This window comes from Neomonachus schauinslandi, chromosome 5 (assembly GCF_002201575.2).
Source record: "Neomonachus schauinslandi chromosome 5, ASM220157v2, whole genome shotgun sequence".
Lineage (NCBI taxonomy): Eukaryota > Metazoa > Chordata > Mammalia > Carnivora > Phocidae > Neomonachus > Neomonachus schauinslandi.
The window spans coordinates 22899742-22916455 of NC_058407.1; the positions used below are offsets into that span (position 1 = coordinate 22899742).

General features: G+C 40.0%; 1 protein-coding gene and 1 non-coding gene across 2 annotated transcripts; one reads left to right on the forward strand and one right to left on the reverse strand.

Moving 5' to 3' along the window:
- Positions 1 to 390: 390 nt before the first annotated feature.
- Positions 391 to 597, forward strand: LOC110578029 (cytochrome c oxidase subunit 7C, mitochondrial-like). The gene has a single exon (XM_044914732.1). It carries the CDS (start codon positions 409 to 411, stop codon positions 574 to 576), a length of 168 nt encoding a protein of 55 aa, XP_044770667.1. The 5' UTR covers positions 391 to 408; the 3' UTR covers positions 577 to 597.
- Positions 598 to 6314: 5717 nt separating this feature from the next.
- LOC123325024 lies at positions 6315 to 6442 on the reverse strand. Its single transcript, XR_006540192.1, has one exon. It is a non-coding gene; the product is annotated as a small nucleolar RNA SNORA18 (small nucleolar RNA).
- Between the last annotated feature and the right edge of the window lie 10272 nt (positions 6443 to 16714).

Sequence of the window (16714 nt, forward strand, 5' to 3'; positions counted from 1 at the left end):
AAAAAATGTACATTTCTGGCAAGGCAGTATTTTCATTTGGAGATACTTGTCCTTGACCCTCCAAAGCCTTCCTATTCATTTGGCAATTCCATGAAAATCTGGGAATGATTAAAAAGTAAAAGAACACATTTTTCTTTTGAGGTGAGTGGTCAGTCTCTAAGGAAATTCTGCAAAGAAGTTTCACAGAGCTCTCTATGTTGGTGATAGTGTTGGGTGATATTGAGTCATATAGTGGCAAGTTCTGTTTGAAGGCCAATACCCATTTATATGTGAAAATTTGTGTTGCTTCTTTAAGATATATTTGTTGGTGGGCTGAGGAACAAGGTTGTGAGAAGAGGAGGACTTGGTGATGCTGCCATTTCTATGGTCTCAGGGCTCTGCCCCTTTCGCAGAACTTCCAACAGCGCCATGTTGGGACAGAGCATCCGGAGGTTCACAACCTCTGTGGTCTGTAGGAGCCACTATGAGGAAGGCCCAGGGAAGAATTTGCCATTTTCAGTGGAAAACAAGTGGCGATTACTACTTACCATGACTTTGTACTTTGGATCTGGATTTGCTCCACCTTTTTTTTTATAGTAAGACATCAGCTGCTTAAGAAATAAGGATGTTTTAATTAATCCATCAAACATGTGAAAAGGAACATTTTAAGAGGTGTAGGCTCTTTGAAAAATAGATCAAACTCTTGTTTCCAACATACTCAATATGTTTGTAAATAAACTTATGGCATGAATCCTTAATGCCTCTTCTCTGAAACATGGAATGTAATAGTTGTGCTTACTGTTTCATTTGGGAAATATTCCAGGATTAGTTTGGTCAAATTAGTGTGTGATTTAGCCTGTTTCTTGTTTTTAGATTTTGAGGTTTTATTTAATTTTTGATTACTAGGTCAGGACCTTGTTGGTAATTTATGTTATTAAAAATGCAAACTTGGGGGCGCCTGGGTGGCTCAGTCGTTAAGCGCCTGCCTTCGGCTCAGGTCATGGTCCCAGGGTCCTGGGATCAAGCCCCGCATTGGGCTCCCTGCTCCCAGGGAAGACTGCTTCTCCCTCTCCCACTCCCCCTGCTTGTGTTCCCTCTCTCGCTGTGTCTCTTTCTGTCAAATAAATAAAATCTTTAAAAAAAAAAATGCAAACTTGAAAAAAAAAGAGATATATTTGTTGGTGGAAATACAATGTATGGATTAGTAACATCTTGTACTTTGAGTTTTTGCCAGCAAATACTGAACATTTCAGTTTTGGGACCTTCTCCACCTCCTCTTGTGTAAGTGGGTTTTGTTGTTGTTGTTTCTTTTGTTTAGGTTATTTGTCATGGCCACAACCCAATTTATTTGAAGTGTTTTTATCACATTTCTGTAAGCTGGTTATACCATCCTGAATTATTTAACTTGGTATAAACACTAAGGTATGTATATGGAAGCTCCTATACCATATGTGTTTATGGAAATGTGCTTATTTAGATGTTTCCAGGAATAGCATCTGCTCTTATGCATCTTTTATAATATTTTGCATGGAGCCCTTGTAATAATAGATCTTCACCATCTGATAATTTTTCATTGAAGAGAGTTTCACCTCTTATGTTTTTGGTAAATGGTAATTTTTAATACTTTGGAGCAAAAAAGGATCTAAATTAAAAATAAGAAGTGATCGGGGCGCCTGGGTGGCTCAGTCGTTAAGTGTCTGCCTTCGGCTTGGGTTGAGATCCCGGGGTCCTGGGATTGAGCCCCACGTCGGTCTCCCTGCTCCGTGGGAGGCCTGCTCTCTCCCACTCCCCCTGCTTGTGTTCCCTCTCTTGCTGTCTCTCTCTCTCTGTCAAATAAATAAAATCTTAAAAAAAAAAAAAAAAGAAGCGATCAATAAAAAAAGCTTTCCGGAGATCTTTAATTTTCATTATCCAGTGCATACTTTTTAGAAAGAGCTGATGTCTGTGCACATTATCTCAAATGGAAAAACCCAAGTTTATTCAACCTGTGATTCACATGGAAATCTAGGTCCATAAAGGCTGCTGAGAATAAATTCTCCTTTCCATCCTTCTTCTCTGGACTGAAAATTTGGGCTTACTCTGGGTTCCTGCTTACAGTGTTCTCAGGCAGCCTGTCTTCCTGCACAAAATGAAGTTTCACAGTATCCAGTGTTACCTAATGGCCTCTTTTAAATTGCAAATCCACCTTAAGAGTCTTTGGTTGTCTCTATGGAGAGAAGAGAAGACTTAATAAATCTCCAAATACAATCCCACAGAGACCTGTATGTGCCCAGCTACTAATTTCAGAAAACAATGAATCATGCAGTAAGCTACATCTACCTTCTTGAAATAGCACTTGAAACAACCTATTATTAATAACATTTCCTGAGTTCTCAAAACCAGACAATCAGCTCTATGTAGGGGAATATCTTGATATACCGAAACATACATTGGTTCAAATGTAGTAAAGGAAATGCAACCATTTTGACTGTAAAATTTCCTGCTTTTAAAACTAGGAGAGGTGGGGCACCTGGGTGGCTCAGTCATTAAGCATCTGCCTTGGGCTCAGGTCATGATCCCAGGGTCCTGGGATCGAGCCCCACATCGGGCTCCCTGCTGAGGCGGGAAGCCTGCTTCTCCCTCTCCCACTCCCCCTGCTTGTGTTCTCTCTCTCGCTATCTCTCTCTTTGTCAAATAAATCAATAAAATCTTTTGAAAAAAAAAAAAAACTAAGAGAGGTGCCCAAGGGCCTCCAAATGTATGCACCAAGGTCTCCATAGAGTGGTTTGCAAACCACCAGCAAGATGCAAGATGATTTTAGGTGGTACATGGATAAACTTTCAAAAAAATTATAATTATTATTTACTTGTTGTAGTGGGTCCAATAGTGTCTTTCTCAAAATTTGTGTTTACCCAGAACCTCAGAGTGTGACCTCATTTGGAAATAAGATCTTTGCAGATGTAGCTAATTAAGGATTTTTTTTTTTTATTGCTAATTAAGGATCTTGAGATGAAGTAATCCTAGGTTTAGGGTGGGCCTTGAATCCAATGACTGGTATCTTTATAAGAGAAAGGAGAAGGAGATTTGGATACAGACATATAGAGAAAATGGTTATGTGAATATGAAGATAGAGGTTGGAGTGATGTGTCTACAAGCCAAGGAACATCAAGAAGCTAGGAGAGGGGTGTGGGACAGTTTCTCCCTCAGAAACTGCAGAAGTAACCAACCATAATGACACATTTATTTTGACCTTCTGGTCTCCCGAACTATGAGAGAATAAATTTTTGTTGTTTGAACCCATCCATTTTGTCATAATTTGTTATGGCAGCCTTAGGAAATGAAGACTCTTTAAAAGATGTATTACATAATATATGCACAGTATATAAAGCCTGTGATTTCACAGCTGTTACTGTTCAGACTAGTATTCTCTAAATTTATTTAGGTAGCAAAACATGCACTGATTAAAAAAAAAGTAAAATTTAGGAGGCAGGAAGATATTGCAAAGCTGAGGTGGGTAGCATGTGGATGGAGGACCAGTTTGGGAGCCATTACTGTTGCTGCCCATGGGCTACTTCCATCTGGGGTGGCATTGTGGGAGGTCCGGGTCAACTCGCATCTCCACCCCTAATTAACTCTGTGACTTTGGGTAAAATACAAATAATGGCCTCAAGAAGCCCCGCCTCCCTCAGCAGCAAAATGGGGCAAGTAATAAATATCTTACAAAGCTTACGTAGGGATTCTGAGTTCCTTTTCCTTCAGCCTTAAAATACTGAAAGCTCGGTTATCCAAGCCAATTTCGTTAAGTGTGGGGGTGGGGGAGCTCCTGGCAGCTGGGTTGATACATAAAAGAACATTTTGGAATCAGTGCCCTCAAAAGTGAGTTGCGGGCGATAGACAAATAGGGCTGAGCAATATGGGAAGTGAATTGTGGTATAGAGGTAGGAACTGACTCGAGTCAGCCTTGATGAGTCATAGCTGGTCAACTTTCTGTTATTTCTGCGTCTTATGCTTTTTATGAGTTATGATGGCCTTTATTTCTCCCTCTTTTCAACCCTATAATCCTGGAATTCATAAAAATGAGGAAAAGAACTCTAGATGGAATCTGACATATCTTAGATACAGGAAAATGTATTTAAGAAAGTTCAGAGATCTTTTGTAAATTTGATGCAAATCCCTAGAAATACTCCAGGATGGTTTCCTAAGCAGACTTGGCTGGAACCAGTAAGGTGAATTGGAATGGGAATTATACAGCTAGCATCTTTTAATGTGCTAGCCAATGGGTAGACACTGTATTCAATGGTTATCTCATTTAATCAGTCCTGAAATCTCTGAGGTAGGTATTGCTATTAAAATTCTTATTTTACAGATGGGAAAACTGAGGCATGGAGAAGTTAAGTAACTTATCTCATAAAGTGACATAAAGATTAAGTTGTTCAAGATCATCAAACAAGGCAGTCAGCCTTGGGAGGCTGCACTCTTAACCTCCTCATTATACTGTGTGAAGGCTTAAAAAAATGTAGAAATACAGGAAGGGGAAGAATGCCCCTACATTGTGCAAGAGATAGAACTTGGTCTTTGGAGTCAGGCAGGTCTTATTACAGCCCTGGCTATGCTACTTAGCAACTATTTGACCCACTACTTAGACTCCATGAACCTCAGATTTCCCATCTGTAAAGTGGGTGCAGTAATATATAGATCACAGCATTCCTGTGGGAATTAAGTAAAATGTTGTCTATCCAATACACTGTGGGAACCAAGTGTTTCTTCGGAGGTAACTTACCTAATCCTCACAACAACACTTTGAGGTAGGTATTCTTATTATCACTCCTATTTTACAGGTAGGAAAATTAAGGTTTAGAGACATTAAGTAACTTTCCCAACATTACACTCAGCAGAGCAAGAATTCAAACTTATGAAGTCTGATTCCACAATGCAAGCTCTCATCTGTTTCCTTCCACATGTGAAAAAGACCTGGGAGTCGGGGTTAAAGACAAGCTTGAAGAAGGTTCTGCAAGTACAGCAGCTGGAGAAAAAGCCAGTTCATACTTAGAGTACATTCATGCAAAAATAGGGTCCAGTACGTATGCTGTGTTCTGTGCTGTTCAGATTGCATCTATAGTGGGGTGGTCAAGTCTGGGTGATACTTTTTAACGGGTACTAACAAACTGAAAATGACTATGATAATGACAGGGGTTGAAAATGATCTCAAGAGAGGAACAGCTGAAAATGTTTGGTTTGATGAAGGTGCACAAGGGGTCAGAGAAATAGATGTCTTTGGGAAAGTCTGCTGTCCAGCAGGTTGACCATACCTTGATCTAATCACTATGGGTCCTGACTCCGTTCCTAGACTTGAAAGTTCAAGGGTTTTACTGTATTAGTTAATCAATATTCAGAGTTGAGCATATACTTGGCAATTGATTCATACTAACCAAACCTCTAAGAGACTGATGCATATGCTGGAATGTTAATTAATTGCTTAAAATAGGAACATAAGTACCAAACAGATTTTATACATGTATTAGCTGATCAGAGTACCTTTTTATTTTTAGGGGGTCTTATATTCTTCTGTCAGAATGTGTATTAACCCTGTGGTAATAAGCTAACTTGTTAGCTTGCAAGCAGGGTAAAATGGCAAGCCCTTTATGTTTTCTGACAGGGTGATGGTCAAAAACTGATGTCTCATTATTTTATTGACTAAACTTATTCATGCGGACAATATTCCATATGAGCTTTTGAACATCTGTATCTTGTCTGCAAATTGTTTTTATTCTTTACTTGTTTTTCAGTTGGGTCATTTTAAATTGGATGTTAGATTTCTATTGCATTTCCTTTTTGTACAGTGTAAAGTGTTTTTCAAAATTATGTGTAACGTTAGACAAAATTATTTAAAGTCAATACATTTTTATTTAAGGAATTTTACATGTCGTGATTCCTTCCACTGCCCATCAAGTTCACAGCAGTTCCTCTAAAGCTTGAGTCAGGGTTTATCTTCCAGATAGGTCTTTTGAAAAGAACCTATGGTTAATTCACAGTTGTGCTGTGTTCAGTCAATAATCGTTTTAGTTGGGCCTCTTTTATCTCCACTTGACTATGGACATACTGATGACATACTTCAAACATTTCCCCACCTGGCATCTTTGAGATCTAATCTCTTCACGTGATTTGCTTTAGGGCCACTTTTAGGGTCAGAGTAAATGCATCTGTATGGTTCTACATTTCAAACACCCTCGAAACATGAATGAATTCAAATCATATTCCCTCCCCAGTTATCACCCCCAAGAATAGTACAGACTGTGGGATATGCCAATAGCTTAGGTCACAATATTTAAACATTTGGCCTTTCATACTTTTAGCAACTCTGTCTTGTAGTTCTTTCCCACAGATCTAACAGTTCTGTGAGGAAAGCAAAACCACATCGTTACTCTAGGAGGCATTTTCAGTGATGTGAGTCTACAGGAAAAGCCCCGTGGGGATAGACCTCAGTTATCTATTGGGTTGTTTCCTATTGATTGATAGGTTTTTTTAAATATAAATGTATGTGTATATAAAATATTAATCTATGTTTAGATAATTCAGATAAAATGAGATTTATGTGTATATGTCATAAAAAATGAGGTATAAAATTTTGTTATATCAGTTACAATATTGTCTGTCATAATTCACTTGCTTTTTGACTTTCTATTTGATTTGATTTATTTATTTTATTTTAATTCCAGTATAGTTAACATACAGGATTATATTAGTTTTAGGTGTACGATATAGCGATTTAACAACTTTATACATTACTCAGTGCTCATCATAAGTGTATTCTTTAAGTCCCATCACCTATTTCACCCATCCCCCTCCCCCGGAAAAAGTTGTTCCCTGTAGTTTTTTTTTTTTTTTAAGATTTCATTCATCCACTTGACAGAGAGAGAGAGGGAGCACAAGAGGGGGGAGTGGCAGACAGAGGGAGAGGCAGAAGCAGGTTCTCCATTGAGCAGGGAGCCCGATGTGGGGCTCGATGTGGGGCTCAATCCCAGGATCCTGGGATCATGACCTGGGCCGAAGGCAGACACCCAACCAACTGAGCCACCCAGGTGCCCCTCTTCTCTGTAGTTAAGTGACTTTCTTTATATGTCTTCTGCCATGCCCGTAATGTTCTGAGTTTTATGTTTTATCAAAATAGCTTTCTTCCCCCAAGATTATATTTTCCCATTTTTTATCCTTTAAAAAATTTACATTTTAAATACAACTGGAATTTATTTTAAAGTGTAGCATGAAGAAGGCATTTAATTTTAATTTTTTCCTTCTAACACCATTTATTAAATACTCTGTCATTTCCTGACTGGTTTTAAATGCCTCATTTATCATAAACTAAGATCATATGTATGTATATATATATATATATTTTCTGGACTTTTAATCCTATTCTATTGATCTATTTGCCTATTTTCCACAAAGCACATTATTTTAAATGTTGTGACTTTAAGGTACATGTTGATATCTGGTAAAATAAGTCCTTTTTTTTGTTCTTTTTCTAAAGAATCTTGACTTTTTTGGCACATCTCATAGATGAACTTTAGAATTAGTTTGCCAGTTCTGTAAAATAACCTGTTGGAATTTTGATTAAAATTGCATCACATGTATTATTTAATTTGGGGAGCATTAATATCTGTATAATATTGAACCTTTTTATCTAGGAATATCTTTTAAGGCTTTCATTAAAATTATATAGTTATCTTCAATACATTTCATACTTTTAAGTTTTTTTATGTAATGCAGGGTTTCATTGGAATTGAATTATAGTGCTCTTCTCTATTACATTTTCAAATTAGTTGTTGCTGATTAGGAAAAGCTGTAGATTTTTATATGTTAATCTTGTTTCTACCTTTCTGAAAATTATAATTAGTCCATAGAAATATTGTGTGATTGCCATGGATTTTCTGAGTATATATCTACCTTGCTAGTATATTTATAAGTATTTCATATTTATTTCTTTTTTTCTGATCTTTTTGTATTGACCAGTAACTCTAGGGCAAAATTATTGACCATAAAAGTAGGCATCATTTTATCTTGTTCCTGACTTTTATGGAGATGTGGTATTTAACTCTTCAGAATAGTTTACAGATATTTTACTTTTCAGAATGATATTTGGAAATTGGCAAAATGTTGATAACTGTTGAAGATGAGTGATAGGTACACAGAGATCATTATTCTTTCTGTGTGTATATGTTTGAAATTTCCATAATAAAATGTTAAGTGAAAAAAAATAGAGCCAAATTAAAAAAAAAAAAGAATTGTTTTAGGTTTTTGGGTGGAAATCCCTTTTCAATTTAAGGAAGCATCTTTTTTTCCTAACTTATTGTAAATTTTCTATTTGGGATGGGTATAGAATATGCGTCTTCAAGAAACTATTTTTGAAAAAAAAACTGTGACATGGCCTACCCATCTCAAAAGACCAAGGAAAAGCATGAGAATCTCAATATAAAAAATTGAGAACTCACTCGCCAAATATTTAGATTGGCTTCTCTCTCATCAACTGACAGTTTTCAATAAAAGAAGTGCCTCGAGGGCCCTCACTCATGGCTGAAAACACAGAAGGGACTGAATAAATCATGTATCATTGTTAGAGGGCTTTCAGGAGGAGAGAGATGTAGGTCATGGTAGCTGTGTTGTACCACCCTGGTCCCCTCTCAGGACCGAAGGACTTATCCCCCCAGCTGCTTGGATTATAGTTGGCTGACACTTTTCAGCTGCCAACCCTTTCCAGGAATTGCCCGTGGCTGGAAAGAACCACCTTGCTCGAGCTTCTGCGCCCTTCCCAGGAGCAGCTGTGTCCAATGACAGGCCTGTGTGGGGCTATAGAATCCTAGCTTCCTTGCCCAACTCAAAACAGGTTGAAAGGGCTTTCCTAGCTTCAGAGCTCCATGCTGGCTGGCTGATGAGGCCTTAGAATTGCCAGATAAAATAAATACCGATGCCCAGTTAACTTTCAGTTTTAGATAAACAACAATTTTTTAGAATCAGTATGCCTTAAATATTGCAGGGGACATCTTGCTGCTAAAATTCGTTTTGCTGTTTATCTCAAATTCAAAGTTAACTGTGTTTATTTGCTAAATCTGGCAGCCCACAGAGGCATGAGGGCCTGACTTCTCCTGTAAGCCTGCTTCTTTTTTTTTTTTTTTGGATTTAACAGATATATTCAGGACATTCCATCGTAAAATAACAGAATACACATTTTTTTCAAGTGCTTCCTTCCCTTACTCCACCTGTTGATTCTTGAGAGCACTCTCCAACCAACTCCCTGCATGCTGTTGTCTCAGAGTCTGCTTTCTCACTAACGAGTCTGCGATAATTAAAACACCTTTCCTTGCCCTGCCCAAATTTCAAAACCAATTGAGAGATTGGCACATGGGTCCAAAAGACAGAGATCTCTCTAGATTTATGATTGAAGAGCGGAGACTTGAGAATGTGGCTAAGTCAGAGCCTAACGGGTTTGCTCATCTGTCATTCCCAATCCAATTTGCTCAGAGTGCCTCACTAAGGTTTCTTTATAGCTGTTCCTGTCACCTGTTCATCAATTCGGTAAAGTCATTCCTCCTCTCCTGGGGAGGTGGAAGGCGGTGGGCAAGAAGCCAGGACTATTAACTCTTGCTACTGTCCCTCTACGTGAAAACAAAGCCAAGGCAAAGAGGTCTCTCACTAAACTCGCTTTGTGAAGGATAAAAGCAGCCGTGTTCAAACGGTCAGTGCAAATGATCATGTATGAGCCTGACGCAAAATCAGCTGAGACCTTCGAAAATATGGATTCTGTGTCTTTTGCCTCCTCTGACTTTTCTCCTCGAAGTGAGGGATTTCCTCAGGACTTATGCTTGTCTCTCTACTTGATCTGTGTGATCTGCTTTGTCAAGCTAGCTAGTCTTAATGTAATGCTTTCAGAGGCGTGACCTTCAAATCCACACGTGCTTTGGCCTCTCCCCTGAGCTTCATTCAGTTCTATATTTCCAGCAGTTTCATCCTCTACCCCTCAATTTTCTGGAAATACCCTGAATACAGTAAGTTTCTGCTCAGTCACCCTCTTGCTTGGGTGTGAACAAATTCTCGTTTAGGGTGCCAAGCAATGAGGGGTCTGCTGCGAGGAGAATGCACATGGGAACCTGGCAAAGCAAACATCAAGGCTTCAAGAAGAGCAGGGACTGGAGGATGGGACAAGGCATGAATGGCATTTGTTTTAAATTTTCAAAGGACCTGTTTCTTGAGTGCTTACTATGTGCTAAGCAAGGAAGGAATCCCAAAACACCCAGTGAAGGACCTCAGCTGTAGCTATTGGTATTTCTACTCTAGTGATTCATTTTTTTTTTCTTTCAAGATTTTATTTATTTGACAGAGAGAGTGAGAGAGAGAGGGAGGGAGGGAGAGAGAGAGAGAGCGCACACGCAGGGGCAGCAGAGAGGGAGAGGGAGAAGCAGGCTCCCCAAGTGAGCCCAGCACCCTGGGATCATGACCCAAGCCCAAGGCAGACGCATAACCGACTGAGCCCCCCCCCCAGTGATTCATTCTTTTTTTTTTTTTAAGATTTTATTTATTTATTTGAGAGAGAGAGAATGAGAGACAGAGAGCATGAGAGGGAGGAGGGTCAGAGGGAGAAGCAGACTCCCTGCCGAGCAGGGAGCCCGATGCGGGACTCGATCCTGGGACTCCAGGATCATGACCTGAGCAGAAGGCAGTCGCTTAACCAACTGAGCCACCCAGGCGCCCCTAGTGATTCATTCTTAATGGACCTCACTTTCTGCATGTCTTGCTTCCTTCTGTCGTAACTGCTGGCTTAGGTTTTCCCTCTGTCTCACAGCTTTAGTGTATTCATTTTGCTTGTGCTTTATGGTTCTTCTTAAGTTTATGACTCTTCTTGGTATCTTTTCAGGGTCAGCTACATGTAACAGCCTCATTTCCTTGTATGTAGGTGGGTTTTTTCCTCCCCAGACTTGTGAGACAAGTAATTTGATTGGTGGGGAGCAGGTTTTTTTTTTTTTTTTTTTAAAGATTTTATTTATTTATGGTGTGAGAGAGCATGAGAGGGGAGAGGTCAGAGGGAGAAGCAGACTCCCCGCCGAGCAGGGAGCCCGATGTGGGGCTTGATCCTGGGATTGCAGGATCATGACCTGAGCCGAAGGCAGTTGCTTAACTAATGGAGCCACCCAGGTGGCCCTGGGAGCAGATTTTTTGAACCAGGGCTGCTCAGAGGTCCCTGATCAACCTGTAGGTTGGCTGCCTCTGGGTCAGATGTTGATACCAGGCTAACCAGTTGTGGCTGGAGTGATTATGTGGTCCCTGAAGACTGTCCTTTACCCCTTTTGCAAGCCCTGAGTCAGGGCGAGCACAATGATCAGTGTGGGTCCATCTCTTCCCTTTTGTTAAAGGAACAACCATCTTGCATTCCAGTTAGTTGGGAAACCCTGGCTCATATTTGAATCCATTTTTCTCTTGATTTCCAATTTGTACCTGCCCAATCATATTGATTCTTTGTAAACTGTCAGTCAGCTCAGGCTTCCATACCCAAATACCATAGACTGGATTGCTTAAACAACAGAAATTTATTTCTTATGGTTCTGAAGGCTGGCGAGTCAAAGACAAGATGCCAACATGGAGGGTCAGGTCCGGATGTAGGCTGTCTTCCTGGCTTGCCGATGGCCACCTTTTTGCTGTGTTCTCACATGGGAGAGAGAGAGAGAGAGAGAGAGAAAGCTCTCTGGTGTCTCTTCTTATGAAGGCACTAATCCCATCATGAGTCCCCACCCTCAGAATCTCATCTAACCCTTATTACCTTCCCGAAGTCCCATCTCCCAGTACCATCATGTTGAAGGTTAGGCTTCAAGTATGAGTTTTGGGGGGACACAAACATGCAGTCCATAACATGGGCCATTACCTGTTCCTTTGTCTTCATTTCTCACTATAACTGTTCAAATCCAGAAACTCCTTATATTCTTTCTTAGACACTTAAAATAACCTCCTAATATATTTTTCCCCTATTTTGCTGATTTCACATCCTGCTTCCAGACTAACTTTCTTAAAATTTGTCTCTTGTTACTCTACTGCTCAAATCACTTCAATAGCTCCCTGCAGTTAATTAAAGTTCAAATGTCTTCACTTGGCATTCAAGGCCCTTCATGATGTAGGCCAATGGATGCTTTTAATATGTTCTCCAATCATTTTTCTTTTCATGTTTTCTGTCTTTGGGTCTGTGTTTCTTAAAGTGTTGTCCTCAGGACACCTGACCAGATTTACTTGGATGTTGTTGAAAGTAGTTTCTTAAGAGCCTCCCTAGAAACAGTGAATAATATCTCTGTGAGCCGGGCCCAGGAATCTGTATTGAAAACAGAAATCCCAGCTAATTCTTATACATATTAAACTTCAGGAGTGTACCCACTATAGTCAGTGTGGAAAAGGAGAGTCCTCCTTTTTGTGGATACTCTGGAAGGAGAGGTCAGGAGTGTTTTTTGTTTATTTGTTTGTTTTTGTCTTTTTTTTTTTTTAAGGATTTTATTTATTTGACACACAGAGAGAGACATCCAGAGAGGGAACACAAGCAGAGGGAGTGGGAGAGGGAGAAGCAGGCTTCCTGCTGAACAGGGAGCCTGATGCAGGGCTCCATCCCAGGACCCTGGGAACATGACCTGAGCCAAAGGCAGATGCTTAATGACTGAACCACCCAGGCACCCCCAGGAGTGTTTTTTTATGGCGTAAGGTAGGTATTAGGCTTCTCTGATGGTTTCACCACCATTAAAAATGGCCAGTTCATCCTATGCATCAAAAGCCTAGTGATTCTAATTCTTTTCTTTCTTTCCTTTTTTTTTTTTTTTTAAAGATTTTATTTATTTGAGAGAGAGAGAGAGCATGAGCAAGAGGAGGGGTAGAGGGAGAGGGAGAAGCAGACTCCCCATTGAGAGGGGAGCCCAATGTGGGGCTCAATCCCAGACCCTGGGATCATGACCTGAGCTGAAGGCAGATGCTTAACCGATTGAGCACCCAGGCTCCCTGATTCTAATTCTTTAAGGCAGTGATTTCCTTCCCTTTCCCTTTTCCTTTCCTTTCCTGCAGTGATTTTCAAGCTGTGGTCTGAGGAACACTCAGAGGACCCACGGAAAGTGAGGGGCACCTGAGTAGATGGGCTTCATAACTTCATTTTCTCTACTTTCACTAAAATAATTCCATTTTTATCTGTTTTACATTTTCAGGTTCTAAGATTATATTTAGTTTTTGTCTTTTGTTTTTTTGTGTGGGGGGTTTGCTATTTATTTATAGCAAATATTCTACATCCGTGATCCTCTCCAGGAAGCAATGCTGTGGGCCTTGGCCAGTTGGAGGATGAAGTCATCAGACTCACCCAGTCTTTTAATGGCCCCACAGATAGCGAAGGTTTTAAAATTGGCCATTGGGGGCGCCTGGGTGGCTCAGTCGGTTAAGCATCTGCCTTCGGCTTGGGTCATGATCCCAAGGTCCTGGGATCGAATCCCGCATTGGGCTCCCTGCTCAGCAGGGAGTCTGCTTCTCCCTCTACCCTTTCTTCCTGCTCGTGATCTCTCTCACTCTCTCTCTGTCAAATAAATAAATAAAATCTTAAAAAAAAAAAAATGGTCATTGAACCTGCCTGGCATCTTGTCAACCTCAGCCCTGTCCATCTGGATGGATGTGTGGTCCTTGGTGCCCATGAATGTGGTTGGTGGCAGAGCATTTCTGCAGCAGGGACAGGTCCACGGGCCTCGTTCTGCATGTTGAGGTCATGCCTGCTAACATTGCCACAGTCTGAGCACAGAAAGAAAAGTTAGATATATTTGAAAGGAATGTTCTGCTTTAAGGTTTTCTAAATGTCTCTGTTCTGGGTTTTCTTTCTCTTTCTTTCTTTCTTTTTTTTTTTAAATTTAAATTCAAGTTAGTTAACATATCGTGTATTATTAATTTCAGGGTAGAATTTAGTGAGTCATCATTTGTGTATAACACCCAGTTCTGGTTTTAATCATACCTTTTCCTCTTCCAACTTTCAAACCACTTGAGAAGTAAATGCAGTAGTTAGATGGAGATTTAAAAAAAAAAAATCAGCCTTATAATTAATAATGCTCAACTGGGGATTGTAGCCTAGATCCATGGCAACTATCAGGTTTTCCAATATCTCTCCAAGACTCAAATTTAGGACAACTCACCTGTAGGACTAATACCTTTCTCTGATAGTCCTCAGTTTTTTTTTTTTTTAAAGATTTTATTTATTTATTTGAGAGAGAGAGAGAAGGAGAGAGATCGTGGTGGGAGGGGGAGAGGGAGAGAAAACATCTCAAGCAGACTCCCCGCTGAGCGTGGAGCCCGATGTGGGGCCCTATCCTAGGACCCTGAGATCATGACCTGTCCCAAAATCAAGAGTTGGATGCCCAACTGACTGAGCCACCCAGGCACCCCAGTCCTCAGATTTTTGATCTTAGTTCTTAGTGTTTTCCATGTCCAATATGGCAAATTTCCTTGATCGAGGAGATGGTCAATTTCTCCAGATGGTCCTGCTTCTTCCTTCCTGCAACCACACTTCTAATACCAACCACATCTCCTCTGTGGATTATCTTTTGCCATGAGAAGTGCTCTGAAATGGGACAGAAGAGGAGCCTGAATTAAATGATCAGCATGGCTGCTCTGCATTCTTGGCTGAAAATAAGTCCCCATTCTATTTTTTATTTCAATTTATGCCCAGCTATGTTAGTCAGAGAATATCAGAAGTCAGGCAGTAAGCAAGGATGACAGCATAAAAATTTTCAAATAATGTATTAGCAATAGAAAACATCCCCAAATGAAAAGTCCAATAACTAAAGTTTCTTTCCTTTATATAAATTTAAGTACAAAGAAATTAGGGCTCTTACTAACTTGTCATCCTGCTCAATTTGAGGGGTCTCACTCAGACTCTGGGTAGAATCAATTTCAATTTCCTTACAATTGGCAGCTTTGGCATTTTCCCACTGGAATGGATATTGTTTCGTGTGAGAGTTATCAGCACTGTAAACTAAATATTTGCTCTTTCATGGACCATGATTGCATTTTACTTTGCAACAGCCTTTGAAATTAGGCCTTGTCATATGACTCTCATTGACCAGTGAAACGTGAGTTGAAATGATATATTACCTCCTGGTGGAAAAATTTATGAGCCAGCATGCGCTTTGCTTAGCTCTATACTTCTGCCCTGGCACTTGCGGAAGTATTGGGTTGAGATGGAACATGCAACAGATGAGGTCCCTGATTTATTATGATAAGCAGAATCCCCTTGCTGACCTGTAATAGACATGCAGTATGGACTGAAAAATAAACTGTCACTATTATCAAAACTATGTTTTGGAATTGCTTGTTACTACATAATAATCTAGTTCATACTGACTGATACACTTTCAGGAATACTGAAACTTAATTAATTCAACCTAAAGTCTTTCAAAAGCCCCATTTTTTAAGGAGTCTAAAATATGACTAGGTCACATATAAGTACAATTATCAAGAAAAAAATTTAAAACATAGTCAAACCCCTTATCTCTTGAGTAGTTATTATAAGCAAGATGATTTCCTTGAACCCTGAACTTGATGTGTTCCTGACCGGTCAGTAGTATTTGAAGGAGGGAGAGAGACAGTGGAAACACACATGTGCAAAGAGAGAGTCATTCTAGTCTTAGCTTCACTAGGATATCAGTCAGCCTGTGCCAGTTGCTTGGAGACCATGGCCAATAAATAGAAACTCAGGAGAATCTTCCTCAAGAGATTAATTATGGGTTAAGTATGGCACAAGGCCATAGATGTGTTTTGCCGCATCTTGGGGAAAATTTATCTATGCATAATGCATCCTGTCTCAGGGAATAGCTTTCGTAAAATTTAGAAATTTACAAAGGTGACATGCCCAGATAATTATATGAGGTATCTTTCTTTCCTGTTCAACATATTCAAAATCTTCTTAGTTCCATCTGCCTTTTGAGGCCCATGTGTCTGCTACACTAGGGTAGAACTGTATGTGAGTTCTGTAAGGCATTGCTTCCACTTTTTTTGGTGAGAGGCATTTCTAATCCTTTACTACAATGGCTGTTTTCTTGGGCTCTTGCTTTGGGATTGCGTTGGCTAGGGGTCTGCACACTATGGTCTGCAGGCAGAGTCCAACCCACTGCCTCATTTTTTATATGGTAAAATATAAATTTATATTTATATTTGAACATATTAATTTATTGCATGCATTAATAAATATAATGTTCTTTACATTTTAAATGGTTGAAAAAATCAAAAGAATAATTTTGCGGGGGGCCTGGGTGGCTCAGTCGGTGGGGCATCTGTCTTTGGCTCGGGTCGTGGTCCCGGGGTCCTGGGATTGAGCCCTGCATTGGGCTCCCTGCTCAGTGGGGAGTCTGCTTCTCCCTCTCCCTCTGTCTGCCGCTCTGCCTACTTGTGCTCTCTATCTCTCTGTCAAATAAATAAATAAAATCTTAAAAAAATATATATTTTGTGATACATGAAAATTACATGAAATCCAATTTTGATGTCCACATTTAAAGTTTTATAGCAGTACAACCATGCTGATTCGTTTCTGAGTTGCCTATGGCTTCTTCCACATGCCATGGCAGAGTGAATAGTGGCAACTGAGGCTATATGGCCTACAAAGACTAAAATATTTATTAGCTGGCCCTTTACAGGAAGTTGGCTGACTATTAGCGTAGGCATATGAGTTTTGCCTCCTTCAGCCAATCCCTGCCTTGAAACTCTTGTTAAGGTCTCT

Excerpts from the sequence above, each read along its gene's own strand:
- LOC110578029 (XM_044914732.1), top strand. The coding sequence starts at position 409 with ATGTTGGGACAGAGCATCCGGAGGTTCACAACCTCTGTGGTCTGTAGG.